Source organism: Hylobates moloch, unplaced genomic scaffold (genome assembly GCF_009828535.3).
Source record: "Hylobates moloch isolate HMO894 unplaced genomic scaffold, HMol_V3 SCAFFOLD_6, whole genome shotgun sequence".
Taxonomy (NCBI): Eukaryota; Metazoa; Chordata; class Mammalia; order Primates; family Hylobatidae; genus Hylobates; species Hylobates moloch.
In genome coordinates this window covers 16,385,531-16,404,797 of record NW_026652281.1, presented here as the reverse complement: position 1 = coordinate 16,404,797, position 19,267 = coordinate 16,385,531, and the positions used below count along the sequence as shown (strand labels likewise).

Here is a 19,267-nt window from a genome sequence, read left to right as displayed (position 1 = left end):
AGATTCTCCAGAGAATTAAAATTCATTAAAAGGACATGAATGGGCCAGCCGTGGTGGCTCACGCCTGTAATCCCAACACTTTGGGAGGCCGAGGCAGGTGGATCACTTGAGGTCAGGAGTTCGCGACCAGCCTGGCCAACATGATAAAACCCCATCTCTACTAAAAATACAAAAATTCGCTGGGCGTGGTGGCGCATGCCTGTAATTCCAACTACTTGGGAGGCTGAGGTGGGAAAATTGCTTGAATCTGGGAGACAGAGGTTGCAGTGAGCTGAGATCCCACCACTGCACTCCAGCCTGGGTGACAGAGAAAGACTCCACCTCAAGGAAAAAAAAAAAAAAAAAAAAAGACATGAATGGATATTTTAGAACTGAGAAATATAAGAAAAATGAAATTAAGAACTCAGTAGATGGGTTTAGCAGCAAGAGTAGTAAGTAAATTGTAAGACAGATCAATAGAAAATATCTAGTCTGAAACACAAAGAAAAAAGCATGAGAGACACAAGAACAGAAGATATATAGAGCACTATGAAAAGTTCTAATATTCAGATTACTGAAGTCTCAGAGCAGATAGAGAAAAAATGGGACAGAAACAATATTTGAAGATATAATGTCTGAGAAATTTCCAAAATCGATCAGACATCAACCCAGAAATTCAAGAAGCTAAATGCCAAGCAGGAAAAGACAAAGAAACCCACACTAAGTATACCATAGTAAAACTACTGAAAACCAAAAAGAAAACAATCTTTAAAGCAGCCAGGTGAAGGCAAAATTACCTTCAAAAGAACAACAAAGGACCAGACAGCAACTTTTCAACAGAAATGGGATAAGCCAGAAAACAAAGAATTACATCTTTAAAGTCCTTCAACAGACTCCTGGATGCACTCGACAGAAGACAGAATTAGTGAACTTTGTACAAAACAGCTATAAAATTCTCCCCAAATATAGCATAGATATAAAAATATGAAAGACAGATTAAGAGATAAGAATATCATGATAGGATCCAACTTACATTTAATCAGTTACAGAAGAAACAGACAATGCTGAAAGAGAAAATCATTTAATTTTCCAAAATTGATTAAAGATACCATTGTACAAATTCAAGAAGCCAAAAAAGTCTCAAACAGGAAAAGAAAAAACCTACAAACAAACCACCTAGTGTGCCAGTCCCGTTTCTATTCTCAGCTGCAAGCTCATCCTTGTAGTCTCTACTGTTCTACTGTAGCTGCCACTCTGTAAACTACATTTCCCAGATTCCCTTATCAGCTGGCTTCCTGTGAGGGTCTACCAATGGAAGCCACTAGAGGGAGATTAGAAAGCAGTAGATAGCAATTGCCCTAGACCCAGTGGTTTTTTGCATGAGACAATTTTATATATTAAGCCCCTGAGATTTACGGATTATTTATTACTATAGCAAAAGCCCATCCTATCCTAATAAAATATGCAAAAAATTAAAAGTAGACCTTTACACTTCATACCATGTATAAAGATAAAATTAAATGACAAAGACTATATAGCTTTCAGAAGAGAACACAGGAAACATCCTCATGATCTTGGGGTATAGAAGGATTTCTCAAATAAGACATAAAAAACATAAATCGAAAAGAAAAAGCTTGATAGATTTGATATAAAAATTAAAAGCTCCTGTTTATCAAAAGGCAGAACTAAAATAGTGAAAAGACAAACCACAGAAGATATCTGCAAAATATATAACAAAGAACTTGTGTACATATTTTAAAATTTCTATGAATCAGTAAGATGACTTGAAGAAACCTAACAACTAATAAACATGAAAAGTTGTTCAACATTATCAATAATGTTCAAATAGACACTATACATGTACTGTCTTAGGTAGAGCTGCTATAATAAAATACCATACATTGAATTAAAAACATTTATTTCTCATGGTTATGGAAACTGGAAAGTCCAAGATCAAGATGCTGGTAGGTTTGTTTCTGGTAAGGGCCCCCTGGTTCATAGACAGGCATCTTCTTGCTATGTGTTCCCATGGCAGAAAGAGAGCTGGGATCTCTTCATAAGGGCACTAATCCCACTCATGTGGGCTCCATGCTTATGACCTAATTACCTCCCAAAGGTTCCACATCCTAATATCATCACATTGGGGGTTAAGATTTCAACATATGAATCTGGTGGGGGGACACAAACATTTAGTCCGTAACATGTACCAAGCTAGCTAAAATTCAAAAGTATGAAAATACTAAATATTGGAAAAGGTTGGGGTAATAAGAACTCTCATTTACTCCTGGTGAGAATGTGTATAACCACCTTGGAATACATTATTTAGTAAAGTTGGAACACCATTAAGATTCCACATTTCCACTCCTAGATATATATCCTACAGAAATATGTGTTTATATGTGCACCAGGAATCATGTATAAAAATGTTTATCACAGCATTATTCACAATATACAAAGACTGAAATCAATTCCAGTGTTTATCAGCAGCATACTGGCTGTATTATGGTATAGTCCTACAATAAGCATTAACAAAACTGAATGTACTATAAAGATTAAAACAAACTACAGCTACACAAGCAACACAGATGAATCTTAAAACAATGTTGAACAAAAGAAGTCACATACCCAAAAATATTTACTGTCATTCTATTAGTAAAAGTTCAAAATCAGGGAAAACAGAATAACTACTTATTTAGGGATCTAATCACAGATGGTAAAACTATAAAGACAAGCAAAGGAATGAGTACCACGTATCACAAGACAATGAGTTATCTCCAAAGTGCTGGGGGCAGTGAAGGAGATGTGATCCAGCAGGGGTTCCCAAGGGGCTCCTGAGGTACTGACTTGAGAACATTCTCTTTTTTTTTTTTTTGAGACCCAGTCTCGCTCTGTTGCCCAGGCTGGAGTGCAGTGGCGCAATCTCGGCTCACTGCAAGCTCCGCCTCCCGGGTTCACGCCATTCTCCTGCCTCAGCCTCTCCGAGTAGCTGGGACTACAGGCACCCGCCACCACGCCCGGCTAATTTTTTTTGCATTTTTAGTAGAGACGGGGTTTCACCATGGTCTCAATCTCCTGACCTCGTGATCCGCCTGCCTCGGCCTCCCAAAGTGCTGGGATTACAAGCGTGAGCCACCGCGCCCAGCCGAGAATGTTCTCTTTTCTAACTTGGTGTTGACACAGGTGCTCCTGCTTACCTTCATATTTTTTTAAGTATACATCTATGTATCATGAACAATTCTTATCTCAAAATTTAAAAACAAATTACACATTATAACAGCATTACAATCATGAACACATGTGCTATGTACTCCGGGAGACAAAGAGAAACTATTTACCCTACTTTCCAGAAAAGGACACTGACACTTAGAGGAGACACAAGTGTTGAAACCAGGTCTGAAATCCAAGACCCAAGATGCTTTTTTGCTACTAAAGCATTCATTATCCAGACTCTGCCTGCATAGGAAATGATGAACCTGGTAAAAGCTTCCAGTCTTAAAAATACTCCAAGTAAGGCTCTTTAAGGCTTCTGGCAGGGACATTTTATTTTTTGGTAAATCCACAATAGATAGAAATGCCATAAAAACAAACATGTAAACAAGGTATCAGAACTTTGGTTCATTGAAACATCTCACACCTAAAACACCTGAGGTACAAAGACACCTTGCTAGGTGCTAGACAGCTAACTCTGCTGCAGCCACTTTGATCCTAGCCTTGGGGCCAGGGATGGCACAGGCTGAATGGAAGGGCTGGGACTTCAGTCACACAGGACTCGCCCTAGTATGGTCTCCCTCTGCTCCAGACAAACATTCATTTCTCCAAAAAACAGCCTGATAGAAACTGGAACATACAAAGGTGTCTGTCACGTTGACGTGGGCTGCAGGACCAGGAAGGGGAAGGACAGAAAAGGATGTCAGTCAACTTCTGTTGATCCACAAGGTCTCAAGAACTCCTGTCCTCGTTCATGGAACCACTTATTGGAGACTGTGAAAAGAAAGCAAGCATGTTACAATCCTATTGGTCAGTTTAGTAGCCTGCATGAACAACTGCTTCATGATGACCCCTGCACTGTGCCCTGGAATCAGACACAAATAAGACAAGACATGATCTCAGGCCTCAATTTGCTGATGAATTGGTGAGGAAGACACATGTAAACAGATAATTGTATGAAATTCTGCCAGTGGGACAAGATACATGTGTGCAGGTTGCCATGGGAATAGCACTCAAGGTCATCTAATCATGCTCTTTCATGCCCATGACCTTTGATGCCCTTTGACTCTATTCCCATGGCAACCTGCACACGTTTCTTGCTCTTAGAGGGAAGAGGAAATCCTAGAGCTAGAATATAAAGCTACTTAGAAGTTATCCTGGGAAGAAGATGGACATACCCAGATGGTTCTCTCACCAAGAGGGTCCCAGGAGTGACAACAGGATGAGAAAGTAATCAAGGCAGGAGCCACCTTGACATGTGTTGGGGACTCAAGAGGCCTAATATTACTGGGAGGTGGCAGGTAGAAACTGAGAGGTAGGGTGTGAGGATGAGGAAGCCTGTCAGCATTGCAGAGGTCTTGGACGTTAACCTCAAGAGCCGTGGGCCAGCAGATCCAGTCTGTATGCCATGGGCACAAGAACAACAGAGCTGCTGCCAGCACTATCGCCTCACGCCGTATCTTCAAACACACAGGAACCATGATTCTGTTCCTCAAAGACTCTCTCATAATGAATAAAAATTTTATTTCAATGCACTACTGAAGTTACAGAGCTTTTAAAATATAAAGTAATACATGTACTTCACTGAAAAAAATAAAATTGTCACAAGGCTTATAATGATAAACAGCAATCTCCTAAGCCTCTCCTTCCCATCCCTAATCCCCACTCCCAGGGAACATTAAATTCCTCTAGCTGTTTCTTCTGATATTTAACCTCATTTTTCTAGATAAGATGCTTATAGTTTTATTCCTTGACTTTCAACTTTGGAATTCTTTTATTCTACCCCTAAAACACAAACTCATCCCCTCCCATCTTTCCAGTATAGCTAAATCACAAGTTTTAGTTAAAGTAATACTCGGTGTGTACATAATTATATCATGTGTTACACCTGAGGCATCTAGTAGATTATACTTACATTTCCTTTCTTGTACAACTTTTTTTCCCCCTGAATTTGGCAACTGCCTTGTTTTCTTTTTCATATGCTTAATTATCTGCGAACCTATCACTATCTTCAAAACTCTCCAAGGGGGCTACACACTCATCTCCTTACAAACACTACCTGTCATATCCTGGTTTGAGCCTCTCCAAGGCTCACAACTGCTCCCAGGATAAGGCTCAAGCTTAAGCCTCTGCAGTTTTGTCCCAGCCTCCAGCTTCATCTCCTGGCCCCTGTGCCACAGGCCTCCCTTTCTTCAAGTGACAAGGGAGCCTGCCCCCACACCCATATGCTGGTTTTAGCCTGTGCCTCCATCCATATAGGCCTTGTTTGCCTGAGACACTCTTTCCCCTCACTGCTTCCAGCTCTCCACTCTGCTCCCTCAGAAGCCTTGCCAGAGGGTCCTGGACCTATGGTGCTTATGCAGTTGTTCGTCCTCAGGCCTTCTTCAGCTCCCTGTGTATCTCTGAGTGTTTCCAACCAGCTGCCTTGGCATTTACCAGCTGCATAGACATTGCATGGCTGGATGGTAGTAACAGCAGAAAAAAACCTAAGAAGGGAGACAGTCTCAGCAAATTTGGCAGCAGTTGCCTCCCAGCTCAGAATCTAAGGCCAATAAGCAAAGCCCAGCTCAGAATCTAAGGCCAATAAGCAAAGCCCAACACCAACACTACCCCTTAAGACACTCACCCCACTTGCAGCCCACAAGCACAGGGCAGGCAGCATGTCTTGTTCGGTAGTCACCTTCCCCGCTCCGCAAGAGGTTGTACCAGAACACAGCTGTACCCTGGGAAAGAGATGGCCTTTCAGAACACATTCTTAAGAGACTGTGCTCGGGGACCTGACCGCAAGCATCACAGAAGCTCTGCCCTGAGAAGAAACACCCTCATTTTCCCATGGACGGGGGATAGGGCTCTGGGACTCCAGCAATAGAGACATTTCCCAGAAAGCACCTACCTTTCTGGGGTAGAAGTCTGGGAAATCACCCGCCCCTGAAAGGGCTTCCCTCCCTGTCCTTTCTTCACAGGGAGAAGCTGGGGCTACCAGGTCAGACCCCAGGTGGGCTAAGGCACATCACAGTGACAATCAGGCAGGCCAGGTAATGGTACTCGGGGACATGGACAAAGTAAAGTCTGAGCCTTGCTCTGACCCACAAGAATCAGACCCACAAGAATCAGAACTTACCTTCTGACCCACAAGAATCAGAACTTACCTTCTTAGGCCAAATTGCAGCCCCCAGATCAGGGAAGACGGTGGCACCACCAGCTTCTACATCACTCATCTGGAAATATAAGACATAGAGCTTGACCCTCCTACCCAAGGCTCTCAGAGCAACTGAGCCACAAAGGACATGACAAGGTACACAGATTGCCCTTCTCTCAGCATGAGTGACACTGCTTGGTGTCTGCTCCATGGCCAGCCCTTTAGCCAAAAAAGGCTCTTCCCATGCCTATTTAACCAGTGTGATTCATTAGAACAGTCTCCATGTCATGAGTGTTCAAGAGTTGAGGCCCACAGGAGACCCACATCTGGGCTGTCCTTGGATGAAAATAATCTGAGTCTGTACTCAGAAAATGCCTGTTCTGACCCCCACCCTTTGAATCCCCACCTAGCCTTGGCCTTGCCTAAGCCACTGTACTCAGCAAAGTGCCCTGACCAGGTGCTCCCTACTGTTTCCAACACCATGTGCAATCCCCACTGCAGCTCTGTTTCTCTGGCTCTAGTAGTTTGCTGCTCTAGTCAGACCTTCACCTTCCCAGAGTAGCCACCCACCCTGGGGCCAACTGAGTTGGAAGGTGGGGCACTGTGTCTCTAGAGGCCCTGCTTTCTCCCATGGTAAGGCCTTAGACTACATTGAACACAAAGTCCATACTAGCAAGGCTGCACTCGTGCCCACAGAGCATGCTTTGACTCATGGCCAAAGCACTACTTCTTTCCCATCTGGCTCTCTTACTTTTTTTGTCCATAATATAATAAAAATTGGAGCTAAAAAATATTTCCACAGGACACATACCAGACTCACTGAAGGGTACTTGACAGACATATGGTAAATGAATAAGACAAAAAGCTCTGATGGCTTCTCACAGCCCTGTGGATCCAACTCAGATTCTTTTCTAGAAGGCCCTGTCAGTCTCACTAGCCTCTCTCCAGACACACCGGCCTTTTTCTATTTTTCCAACATCCCAAGCTCCTTTTCTCTTACAGGACTACATACACTCTCTCTTCTGCCAGAAACCATGTTCTACCAACTAATTTCCACTCAACTTTTAAGTCTCAACTGATAAGTTACTTCCAAAGAGAGGACTCCACTAAACCCCAAGCCTGGGGTTCACAGCACCTGTCTCCATAACTACATAATAATCTCTCTGATGTTTAGGCTGGGTGCGGTGGCTCACGCCTGTAATGCCAGCACTTTGGGAGGCCAAGGCGGGTGGATCACTTGAGGTCAGGAGCTTGAGACCAGTCTGGCCAAGATGGTGAAACCTCATCTCTATTAAAAATACAAAAATTAGCTGGGCATGGTGGTGCACGCCTATAATCCCAGCTACTTGGGAGGATGAGGCAGGAGAATCCCTTGAACCTGGGAGGCAGAGGTTGCAGTAAGCTGAGATTACGCCACTGCACACCAGCCTGGGCAACAGAGGGAGACTCTGTCTCAAAAAAAAAAAGAAGAAGAAGAAGAAGAAGAAGAATCTCTCTGATGTTTAAAATAAGTCTCTTGTATTGGACCTCAGGCACCACAAGAGAGACCACATATGTTCTGCTCACCAGCATGTGCACAACACAATCCCCAGCATGTAATAACCACACAATAAAAGTGCAAAAGGAAAAAACGGACATAGGCTTCTGTCTCTTAAGTTACTTTACTGCCTCTATGCCTCTTTAGAGCTGGCTCTCAGCAGAGCGGGGAGGAAACTGCTCCTCATGTGAGAGGTAAACCCTACAACCTATGGATGGAACAGAGGCAAGAGGTGGGAATCAGCCCATTAAGCCTTGGAGAACACAAAGGCGGCTCTCATCTAGAGAGAGCTAAGGCTGTCTCCTCATTCTGATGCCAAGGAGGGAACCCTCCAAGGCACCGATCCCAAAAGTCCAGACTAGCACTGGGCCCAATAAAAAGGAGCCAGAATGGCCGGGCGCAGTGGCTCACGCCTGTAATCCCAGCACTTTGGGAGGCCGAGGCAGGCGGATTACCTGAGGTCAGGAGTTCAAGACCAGCCTGGCCAACATAGTGAAACCCTATCTCTACTAAAAATACAAAAATTAGCCAGGTGTGGTGGCTAGCGCCTATAATCCCAGCTGCTTGGGAGGCTGAGGTACGAGAATCGCTCGAACCTGGGAAGCTGAGGTTGCAGTGAGCCGAGATCCCACCACTGCACTCCAGTCTGGGTGACAGAGCAAGACTCCATGTCAAAAAAAAAAAAAAAAGAAGGAGCCAGAATATGCTACAACATGGATAAACCTTGAGGACATTATGCACCAGCCACACAAAAAGACAAGTATTAATACTTTGATTCCATTTATTTAAGTAACCAAAATCAGAGACAGAAAGCAGAATGGTGGCTGCCAGGAGCTGCAGGAGGGAAACCTGGAATTATTGCTTAATGGGTACAGTTTCAGTTTTAGATGATGAAAATAGATGGAAATGAATGGTGGTGATGCTTGCACACTATGAATGTATTTAATACCACTGACCCGTACATTTAAAAAATGGTTAAGATGGTAAGTTTCATGTTATGTCTATTTTATCACAATTTTAAACACTGGGGAATAAAAAAGGAGCCAGGAATGTTAAAGTCCTGGTGGTGGCAGTGGGGAAAATGAATAGAAATAGAGGCCAACTCTCCCTACTGCAGCCAAGAAGGGTGCTGAGAGCCAGAAGGACATGACCATTACTTAATAGCAGACGATGTCAGCCCTGATGGGGGTGGGATATAAGGCACCCCTCTGGACCCAGAGTCCCCTTAGGGCCCATCAGCACACGTCATACTCACGTAGTTTAAGAAAGTGGCCACACGATTGCCCGTCCCTAAATGCTTGAAAGTATCTCGCTCATCATTCTACAAAATTAAGTGAGAATGAACAGGCGGGCCTGGACCCAGTACTTACGTAGTTAAGAAACGTCGCTAACCTATTCCCCTCTGTTTTCAGGCCGCTGTCAAAGGGTCGCTGCAACAGACAACAACTTTCACCCAAGTTTACAACAGGCTTCATCCACCACCCACAAGACTAGGACCAAAAGGGTCAAGGGAAGGTAATAAGTGTGTGTTCCATAAATCAGCCTGGAACATGTGCCAAGGCTGCAAAGTAAATTCTGGCTAGGGCATGGGGTTGGTGGGGAAGAGGAAAAGGGACAAGAACAGTTTTCACAAAGACCTAGTGAGGCTCTTTGCTTTAGAATTAGGGCAAAGGGTGACAGAGTTAGGGAAGGGGACGAACTCTCTCTATAGGGGAGACAGCCAGGCTCCACTGCGTTCTGCAGGACCCTTGGTTCCAGATTTGGGATTCACCAGTAACGAAGAGTTTCCCCTGGTGATGCGGAGGTGGAGGGAGGACAAGGGGTGGGGGTATTGATGTGGAGGCTGAAATGCTCCTAGAAGCTCCACCCTTCTCAAATCAGCTAGAGCCCTTTGAAAGCACCTGTGATTTAGGCCTTACCCTAGAGAAGTCGAAGTGCGGTTCATATTGTCCTCCCACTCCATAATTTGCAACCTGTGGGAAATAACAGCATTAGACCTTGTAAGCAGCATGAACAGCTCTGTAGCAGCCCATCACTCTAGGGATACCATATTCCCAGGCCTGAAAACAACCAGAACTCCTAAGAGCAGCCTCTCTAAGGTGGAAGACAACCATGCCCTGCCAGCACAGGCAGAGCAAACATCACAAACAAGTCTATAGTTCTGTCCAAGAGTAAGGCTGCAGCACAAATGTGGTTTCCCAAACAAAACAAGATGGGTGAACTGCATATGATCACTGAGGAAAAGCTCCAGCCCTTCAATGGACACTCAGACAGCAGCAAAGGGAGTACTGCTTGAGGCAGGCCCTGGCCTGGACCCAGTTGGTTTGGGACATATTAAGAAAGTAATTCAGAGGAAAGTGAGTAACAAATTTAAGATGAGGATTTTCTTTTTTAAACTAGTTTTGGAGGTACTCAGCACCTGGCACTGTTCCTACCACCTCTGCTATTCCTGGTAAGACTGAGTGGGGCAGACTCCCACAGTGGTCTACTGCATGGAGTGAAACAGCACAACATGGGTGGCCAGCTGCCAGGCAGTCAAGAATTACCGTGCTACATCAGCATCCCCAGTGTGACCCTGGACCTGAAGTAACATCTGAGCAACTACCAGGTGTCATAAATTGGATTAGAAATTGTAAATGCCTTTGTGGACAGCTTATCAGCACAATGGAAAGTCCTAAATCACAATTATTGTCTCAGCTTCAGTAGACAGAATGAGAGACAAGGTTAAAGATGAAGCACAGAATCTGATATGGAAGCTGATGGATCAAGCAGCACCACCAATGTCCATCTGGGAACAGTTGGCTCTTGTGTCTCACTGAAAACATAAAAACCTCTGGGGCTAGGCCATAAGTTCTCAGAAAGTTGGTATTTTTTGTATATCCTTTTCTGCAATCCCAACAGTCAGGTGAGAGATGCTACAAAAGTAGAAATAACAGAGACCTATAGAAAAGTGGTACAGAAGCCAGGCGTGTTGGCTCACGCCTGTAATCCCAGCACTTTGGGAGAAGTGAGAGGATTGCTTGAGCTCAGAAGTTTGAGACCAGCCTGGGCAACATAGCAAGACCCCGTCCAACTCTACTAATGAAAAAATTAGCTGGGCACAGTGGCGTGCACCTGTAGTCCCAGCTACTCAGGAAGCTGAGGCAGAAGGATTGCTTGAGCCCAAGAGTTCAAGGGTTGCATTGAGCTATGACTGCGCCACTGCACTCCAGCCTGGGCAACAGAGTGAGACCCTATTTCACATACACACAAAAAAAGAAATGCAAGAAAGAAAGGGACAGTGGACTTTATAAGAGAGGAAATCCTCTTATTAGAGCACAAAATGTTGGTGGTATCATTTTCAATGTCTGCAAAAATAAAAATTTTGATACAAAGCATGGATGAAAACATGTTGTCATCCAATGCTTCAGCCTTTAAGATTCCTGCACCAAAAATACCTGGAAATCCTGTCAACGGCACAAGGAAGCCTGGTTCAGCAGGTGGCCCTAAGGCTGGAGATGCATCTAAGGAGAGAAGTGCCAGAGCAGCTGAGAAAGCATATCTTTTTTTGTAGTCAAGAGCTTAAAGAAAATTCTTTTCTCTTTTTTTTGTGGGGGGCGGGGGTAGAGACAGAGTCTCACTATGTTGCCCAGACTGGTCTCAAACTCCTGGCTTCGAGCAATCCTCCTGCCTTGGCCTCCCCAAGTACTGAGTTACAGATGTAAGCCACCACACCTGGCCTGGAAGAAAATTTTAAACATGACCGTAACTGCTGTGCCAGTACACTCAGGAAAATTCAATTAGTGCTTGTTGCTGTAGCTGCAGAGTATGACTGCATTTTCCAATACTTCCACTTGTCAAATGGATTGCTTAAATTTACAGATCCCAGGCAGTGAAAGAAGTTGCATTGCGAGAGCTGGCTCATCTTCTAGGTTTGGAGAATTATATTTGCTCATGGCTCTGAAGCCACCGTACCTACACTCTTTAATACAGTTCCCAAATAAGTACAAAATGCATGGGACCATCTAGATTTGCAGCAGTAAGATTCCCTATCCAGGCATACTCAAGTCCCCAGGCTCATGCCTTTCATAACAAGCAACTGTACGTCAAGACTGATTCATGTGAGGAGGTATTCACTTAAATCTTTAGACTTACTATTGGAAGAGTGGAATGAGTTATTTGAAAGACGTGGGTATTTATGATGCTAAGGACAGAGTAAAGGCAAAATTAAAAAGGTCAGAAATCACTTTTCTGGTGAGGCTGAGACATCATGCAGCCAAAGTTTTCAATCTTAGAGAATCCTAGAGGTGTAGCATCTCTTCTTCTCTATCAGATAAGCCCTCATCCAATTCACCAGAAAGCCTCAATTAACTTTTTCCTTCAAATGATCTACAGCAAACAGGTCAGCTACAGCTGAAAGAATGTCCACAGACAGAAGAACCAGCTCCTTTCCAGAGGCCTGCAGCATTTCCTAAAGGACCTGGTGTGAGGGCTGTTGCTGGTGCCTAGGCATTTATCATACCACAAGCATTTCATATGGAGTAAGCACTTAGGGATACATGCTGAAATCCAGGTTCCTGTTCCCCAGACCATGAAGGTTGTTCCAGGTTCCTGTTCCCCAGACCAAGAAGCCTTCAACACCACTGACTGGCAAAGGAAATGTCAAGACAGTTCCTAGGAGAAGAATGCAAACAAAAATGGCACCTCAACCACTTGGCAGCTGTGGTCTGAATTTCCAGAAGATCCTTAACTATAAAGCCCCTCTACCAAGAGGTCTGGCATTCAGGCCCCAGACAATTGAGCTACAACACAATGAGAGGCCAGACGAGATAAAGTCTGAATTGTAGCAGAGAAGTCAGTCCATAGGCAAGAAGCTGCTATCTTCCACGGGTGAGTGTAAGACAGGGATACAGTGAGTGCAGTTGCACAGCTAGCCAGGAAAGCAACAGAGCCACAGGTCCTGTCTACTCAGCCTCTTGGTCCAGGGTATGAAATCAGCCAAGCAGACTGTGGTCTTTGATCAGGACCACGAAAGTCCTGAAGACTTGCTCTGACACAGAGGAAGCAGTGGCAGATGTCTTTAAAAAACAAAACCAAAAACCTGCTGCAAGAAGATATGAGTCAAGACAACGCCAAGAGGGACTCATCTAGCACATCAAGAGCACCTATCAAAATGGTGGTGCTCTTACACATACGCAGCAAGTGGGAGATGAGGCAAAAGTCCTCCATGGATGTGCTTATCTGCAGAACTTATTTAAAAATTACAAAACACTAAGTTGAGCTGAACTGAAAAAAAATATATTAAAATTTCACAGTACTATTTGCAAGGTAATTAGTATGTTTTTTAAAACTCTGGTAGACTTCACACCAATCCATAAAGATGACCTCCAAAATTGATTTTCCAATTGCTGATGCAGCTACACAGAAAAAACAACAAAAAGAAGGCTGATTTGGTTAGGCGTGTCCAGGCAAAAGTTCAAAAAATCTTTTCCAAATGATCTTCAGTCAATATTCTAATGAGATCTATGGTAGATCAGACCCAAATGCCAATCCTAAAGGTAAAGGCTGCTATCTTTAAGTATACAGAAACTGTGGCCAAACAGAGAGACCCAGAGGCCTCTAGAAAGATGCCAGTGAAACTTCTCTGACAGTGTCTCAGGTCATCCATTTTACAACAGAACACAGAAGTTCCAATATTTATAAGGGAACACAGCCAGTGCTGATTTGAACTCAATACCCAAGAGGACACTTTACTAAACTTTACCCAAGAGGCTACTGTAATAAGGAGCTTTACCCAAAACCTTTCAGCAGGGTGCTGCCACGTTTCTTCAAAATCACCTCTGAATAAAGGCAGGAAGCCAGGGTCCCAGTGAGAGTACTTGGACAAGAACACTCCACCTGCACCAGCTTAACCAGTCCAGGCCTCTCACTTCCACCTACATATCACAGTGTAAGGTCCCCCAGACCCACCCCGCCTTTCTTTCTTTGTTCTGACTGAAAATCAGACTCCCTTGACAGCTCTGTGACCCAGCCAGCTGCAGGTTTTTCCCTTCAGGCTGGAACACAAGCTGGAGTCTTCAACATTCCCAGGCACTGATGAAGGTGTTTAGGTTGTTACCCAAAACACTGAAAGAAATTAGCCCCAGCCCTGAGCCAAATTCCCTAAACCCTCAAATAAACTCCATACTCTGACCCCCTCACTGTGGAAATACTTGGGTAAAACAATTCTTGTCTCTTGCTGAACATTTTGAGGATTGCTGCAGCCCACTCTGCAAGTTCCCTAATAAATGCTGTGGACTGAAGACCCAGGGGTTTAGTGCCGCTCTCTTCGGATTCTCAACCAACCCCATCTTGGCAGTCCCTCATGGGAACTCCCCTGCTGCTGGTTTTGGAGCAACTTCAGTTGTGGTTCAGCAGGAGAAAACACACAGAATACTTTGACCTTCAAATGTATTTGATTATGACACAGAACCATGGCCTCTGAAGCCATTTTTAGCTCTCTTAGAGATGTCCCTGAGACCATTCAGGATTTGAGCTTCTGTTGTCAAGAAGACACGAACGAACCTACCATAACTACCGCTGATCCCTAGCTTGCAGCACACTTGGGCACACAGCAGATGCTCAATAGATATTTGTTGAACACTAATTGTTGAAAGCCAGCAGGCGTGATTAATTCTGGTTTCCTAAAATGAGATCACTCTATATTCATAGCATTAGGCAGCAGTCATACAGTTGGGCCTCTTTTGGCCCAGTTCTGGACGCCTTAGACCATCTAGCCACAAATACCCACTTCCCAACTCCGACAGTCCCAGGGACTATGTGTACCTGTAACAATTCTGCAGTCTTTACCGTTAACCCTGTGATGTGCTGCATCCGACGATTTACTCGGGCCACAACAGGGTCATCGTCTTCCTCTAGCCAGGAGCTGGGCAAAAAGGGTAGAGAAAAGAAGATGGAAGGGCAGGCTTCGATGAGGTCCTGCACTCTGTCCCCAGAGTCAGGGCCAGCATGAACAGGCAGTACAGGGTGCCTGCTGCAAGGGGGTGAGGAGGTGCCAGCAGGCAGGAAAAGGCAAGGCACCCATCCCTAGGGTAGGCACTGAGGAGTCCTGAAGTTGGGGCTTGAGCAGCTACCAACCCCTGCTCTTTGCTTACCTTTTGGAAACCCGGTAGCTGGCGACAGTGAGGACTCCTGTCTTGGGATCACGAACAGTGGCTCGTGCAAGCTAGAAGGAAGGCGGAGAGGGAAGACTTGATTTGTTTGTTTGTTTTGCCTTGAATATTTTCCCAGAGAGCACTGGGACCAGATTTGCTGCCATGCTAGTGGAGGAAGCTTTGCAGCCAATGGCTCTAGCCAAGGCCCCAAGATCCTGCAGGCCAGTTGAGGGCAAGAGTCTGAGGCCTCCACATTCCCAATCTGCAATCAGTTCCTGGCTATTGCCCTGCTCGGTCACTGCTCATCCCTTCTCCTCCCCAGGTCTGCGTTGCCTGCAGAATTATGCCTGCCTTGTCTATCCATGCATCTGCCTGGCTAGCCCCTTTCCTTGCCAGGCCCACATACCACCTCTGCCTGAGCACAGCCTGAGCTTAGCTACTCCCACCATATTCAGACTGTGCTACCATCCCTGAGCATCCGCCTTATGTACTTCTCTCAACTCGGTCAAGTTCCACCATACTTCCGAACCTCAGTGGGCTCCTCTGCCAAGAAACCCATCCAAACACTCTCCTGCTGCACCACCTCACACTGGGTTCCCATAGCCTCAAGAAGCAAAGACAGAAGGCACAGTTTTCGCTTCCTTGGGATCCTTACAAGTAAGATGATAAAACCAGGAAAAGATTCTGTAAGTTAAAATAAGTGAACCATTGCCTAGAAGCCACCCACTCACACATGTATACACTATACACGCACTCCCGGCATCTACTTCATCTCCCCCAGCCTCCACAGTCAGGCTTAGTGAAACCCCAAGGGGGACTCACTGCCCAGAGCCAGCCAACATGGCAAAGGTCCATGTGCTTCAGCTGTGGACTGTCCTAATGACCTCACATGGGTGGGGCCACAGGCCCAGGTACTCCCACCCCAACACACTTCCCCTTGATTTCAATAAATATTGATGAGTGCCTACTTTGTGCCTGGCACTATGCTAGGTAACTGAGACATGGCCCTTGCACTCTTACAACTCAGTCAAGTGGGGAAAGCAGAAAACCAGCCAGGTAACTGCAGCACAGCATGGGTGAACCTACCATCCTGTGGAAGCTCAGGGTATAGTGTCAAGAATAGCTTCCTAGGGGAAGAGACCACCTAGCTGAGGCCTGAAGGGGGAACATGAGTTATCCAAGTAGAGGAATATTACAGGAACAGGGAAAGAGCAGCAATCCAGAGGCGTGGGAATGAAAATGGGTGTTGCAGTAGGTGTGGATTAAAGGTTATAGGAACTAGTAAGACAGAATAGGCTGAAGAGACAAGCAGGGGCTAGGAACTAGATGCAACCTTGTGGCCAACAAGAAATGGGGAAGGCTTTATGCAGGGGAGGGACACTCAAAATGTGAATGTAAAATGGATCACTGTGAATACCTCATGGATAGTTGACTAATGAGGGACCAGAGTGGGGACCAGAGGCTAGTGAGGCCACGGCAGAGGTCAGGGCAAGAGATGATGGTGGCCCGGGCCAGGTGGTGGCAGAGGGATGGAGAGGAGTAGATGGAACAGAAGGCTAGTAAGGGGGCAAGATGGACCAACCTGGACACTGTGCTGCTATGGCATCATCTGGTAAGATGGCCAGCGCAAGCAGGACAGACGGCTCCCAAGCTCCTCCTCATGGCCCTTCCTGAGCTCCAGCTCATGTCAGTCCCTCCCTGAAAACTGCAGCCACAGCCAGACCCCATCCAAACATCTGTGCCTCAGCATTGGCCTGACACCCACGAAGAGGCTCTGAGCAGCTGTGCTCTGCCCCAGGGGAAGCACAGGGCTATTTTGAAAGCAGGCCAGAGAACCCACAGACAGCTGCCAGGCATTCCCCACAGGCCAAGTTAAGCTCATTGGCTCTACTTCAAAGCCAGACTAGCATCTGTCCCTCACAGTCTCCGGAAAGGAGGGGTCAGCTTATCTTTGAATAGAAGCCATGTTAAGAGCCAAACATGTTTGCCAACCTTGTTTGGCTCTTCACATGGCTTCTATTCAAATATATCTTTTCCTAACACTACCCCCTGGCCAGCCACACACATGTGTACACATATGCACACATGCACAGAGAAATGTTCTCAATGTCTGGAACTGAAGAACAGGTAAGAAATCTCTCAGGAAATCCTGGAACAACCAACAAAGTAGTTGTCTTTCCTGGAGGACTCTGGAGCTGAGTAGAAAGGGGAGTCCTAGTCCCCATTCTCCAAACATCTGGCTAGCCCCCTCCCTCAGCCACATCGATGATGCCAACCACTGACTAAAAGCCCTAGATGTCCTAGTACCTCAAGCCAAAGTTGTTCCAAGATGAGGTCCAGGGGCCAGGATAGGAACCTACTTCAGGTCTCTCCATGAGCATCGGGCCTCCTGGTCACCTCGGCCACTACAATTCTATTAGGAGCAGAGCAATAGAGCATCCAGCTAAATCCTCCCTCCCAATCATCAGTGATGGGACATGGCAGCAAATAGGTCTCTTTGAAAGATGTCAAATGGGGAGCAAATCTTTTATGAACTAGAAACAAGAATAATTTTATAATATGGCATATATACAAAACCAACAGCCAACTGCATTCTTAGCAGTAAAATACCATAGGAATTTCCAGGAAATTCAGGAATGAGACAAGGATGCCTATTCTATGTAATTATGCTCTAGACGTTCTGGGCAATTCAATAAAATTATAAAAACAACGGAACTACAAGTATCAGGAGAAAATAAAATTTTCATTATTTCCAGGTGTTAATGCTATCCAGGCAACCAGGGAATCAGCTAAAAACCAAAAAAGGAATAAGTAAATTCAACCACTAGCTGCAATCTGTATGAGTTTGCTTTTTCATAGGTAAAACAAAGACAGTGACACCGTTATGAGGAGCTGTTCAGAACTGTGACATAACAGTTAATATACATGTTAAGCACTTAGAAGTTCCTGCCACAGTTAAGAACTCAGTAAACATTAGCTCTTACTATGAAATGTATTTGTAAAATCAACAGTTTGGCATATAATAGTAAACTAATAAAATAATGTAATCAGTTAAAAATAATAATGAAGACATAAAGTAAATTAACAGTAACAAAGAAACTACCTAGGAATAAACTTAAGAAATGTGCAAGGCTTATATGAAGAAAACTTAAAAAGATATAAACAAATGGAGAGACCCGTCATGCCCTTGGATGAGAAGACCCAATATTATAAAGATATATATTCTCCTCTAAGTCATTCGCCTCATTTACAGTCCTAATCAGGACCACAGGACCCAGCTTCATAGCATCCTATGGAATATTTCCAAAAACCTCACCCACACACCAGTCTCCCAATCAGGTGAACTGACACACCAGTGTGGACCTGCCCTGTTCCCAGCGTGACCTTCTATGATAGCACTTGGCTGTCCACATTGGTTACCCTGTTCTTCTTCCCCACTGGACCGTGAACTCAAAAGGTCAGGCTGAGTCTGAAGCATCTCTGTATCCCCATGGTAGGCCCATGCTAGATATGGATAAAGGGTGGCTAGATGGGCAAACCAACCACCCATAGTGCTAGGGAGGAGAAAAAAGACCTGCCTCCTTCAGTGCCCCGAGAAGGACCTGCAGTGACACCTACTTTAGGTTTTGCGATCTCCTTGATCCTCTCGATTTCCTCATCAGACATGACATCATAGTACCTGACGATGTGCGGGCTGTCCCACTCGTCCTCCTCTTTGAAGGGGGCAATGAGCAGCTGTGGGGCCCTGTTGCCATGGTGGTACCTACAGAAAAGCCTCTTCTGTCTCCGGGGTGTCTGGAAAGCACAGAGTAACAGGCCCTGAGCTGAGTCAGTCCTAATCCTCGGTCTCAGTCTGGCTGTCTGCAGACACTGGACTCACCTCATGGCCAGCAGCTGCTCCCTCCCACCACACCACAGAAGAAAACAAAAGTCCCAGCAGGTGGGCATGCACAGTGGCTCACGCCTGTAATCCGAGAACTCTGGGGGGCCAAAGGATAGCTTGAGACCAGGAGTTTGGGACCAGCCTAGATGACATAGACCTGTCTCTAAAAAAATTAGCCAGGCATGATGGTGCACACCTGTAGTCCCAGCTACTCAGGAGACTGAGGCAGGAGGATTGCTCAAGCCTGGGAGGTCAAAGGTGCAGTGAGCTGATTATACCACTGCACTCCAGCCTGGGCAACAGGGTGAGACGAAAGAAAAAAAAAGAAAAGAAAGGAAACAGAGGAAACAGGAAAAAGAGAAGAAAAAAGAAGGAAGGAAGGAAGGGAG

The 19,267-nt window shown here is 45.3% G+C and overlaps 1 protein-coding gene across 6 annotated transcripts in view; it reads right to left on the bottom strand.

Annotated features, from left to right (window-relative positions):
* Positions 1-3,495: 3,495 nt before the first annotated feature.
* P4HA2 (prolyl 4-hydroxylase subunit alpha 2) overlaps positions 3,496-19,267 on the bottom strand; it is a 40,170-nt gene continuing 24,398 nt past the window's right edge. For 5 of the 6 annotated variants that reach the window (XM_032156491.2, XM_032156492.2, XM_032156493.2 and 2 more), the window contains 8 exons: positions 18,614-18,790; positions 14,996-15,066; positions 14,667-14,766; positions 9,782-9,835; positions 9,118-9,183; positions 6,336-6,404; positions 5,813-5,909; positions 3,496-3,960 (listed from right to left, as the gene is read on the bottom strand). In XM_032156491.2, the coding sequence (XP_032012382.1) occupies positions 3,890-3,960; positions 5,813-5,909; positions 6,336-6,404; positions 9,118-9,183; positions 9,782-9,835; positions 14,667-14,766; positions 14,996-15,066; positions 18,614-18,790 (705 nt within the window). In that variant the 3' untranslated portion in view covers positions 3,496-3,889. Of the gene's footprint in view, positions 3,961-5,812; positions 5,910-6,335; positions 6,405-9,117; positions 9,184-9,232; positions 9,293-9,781; positions 9,836-14,666; positions 14,767-14,995; positions 15,067-18,613; positions 18,791-19,267 lie in introns of all 6 variants that reach the window. The other variant, XM_032156496.2, reaches the window with a different exon arrangement.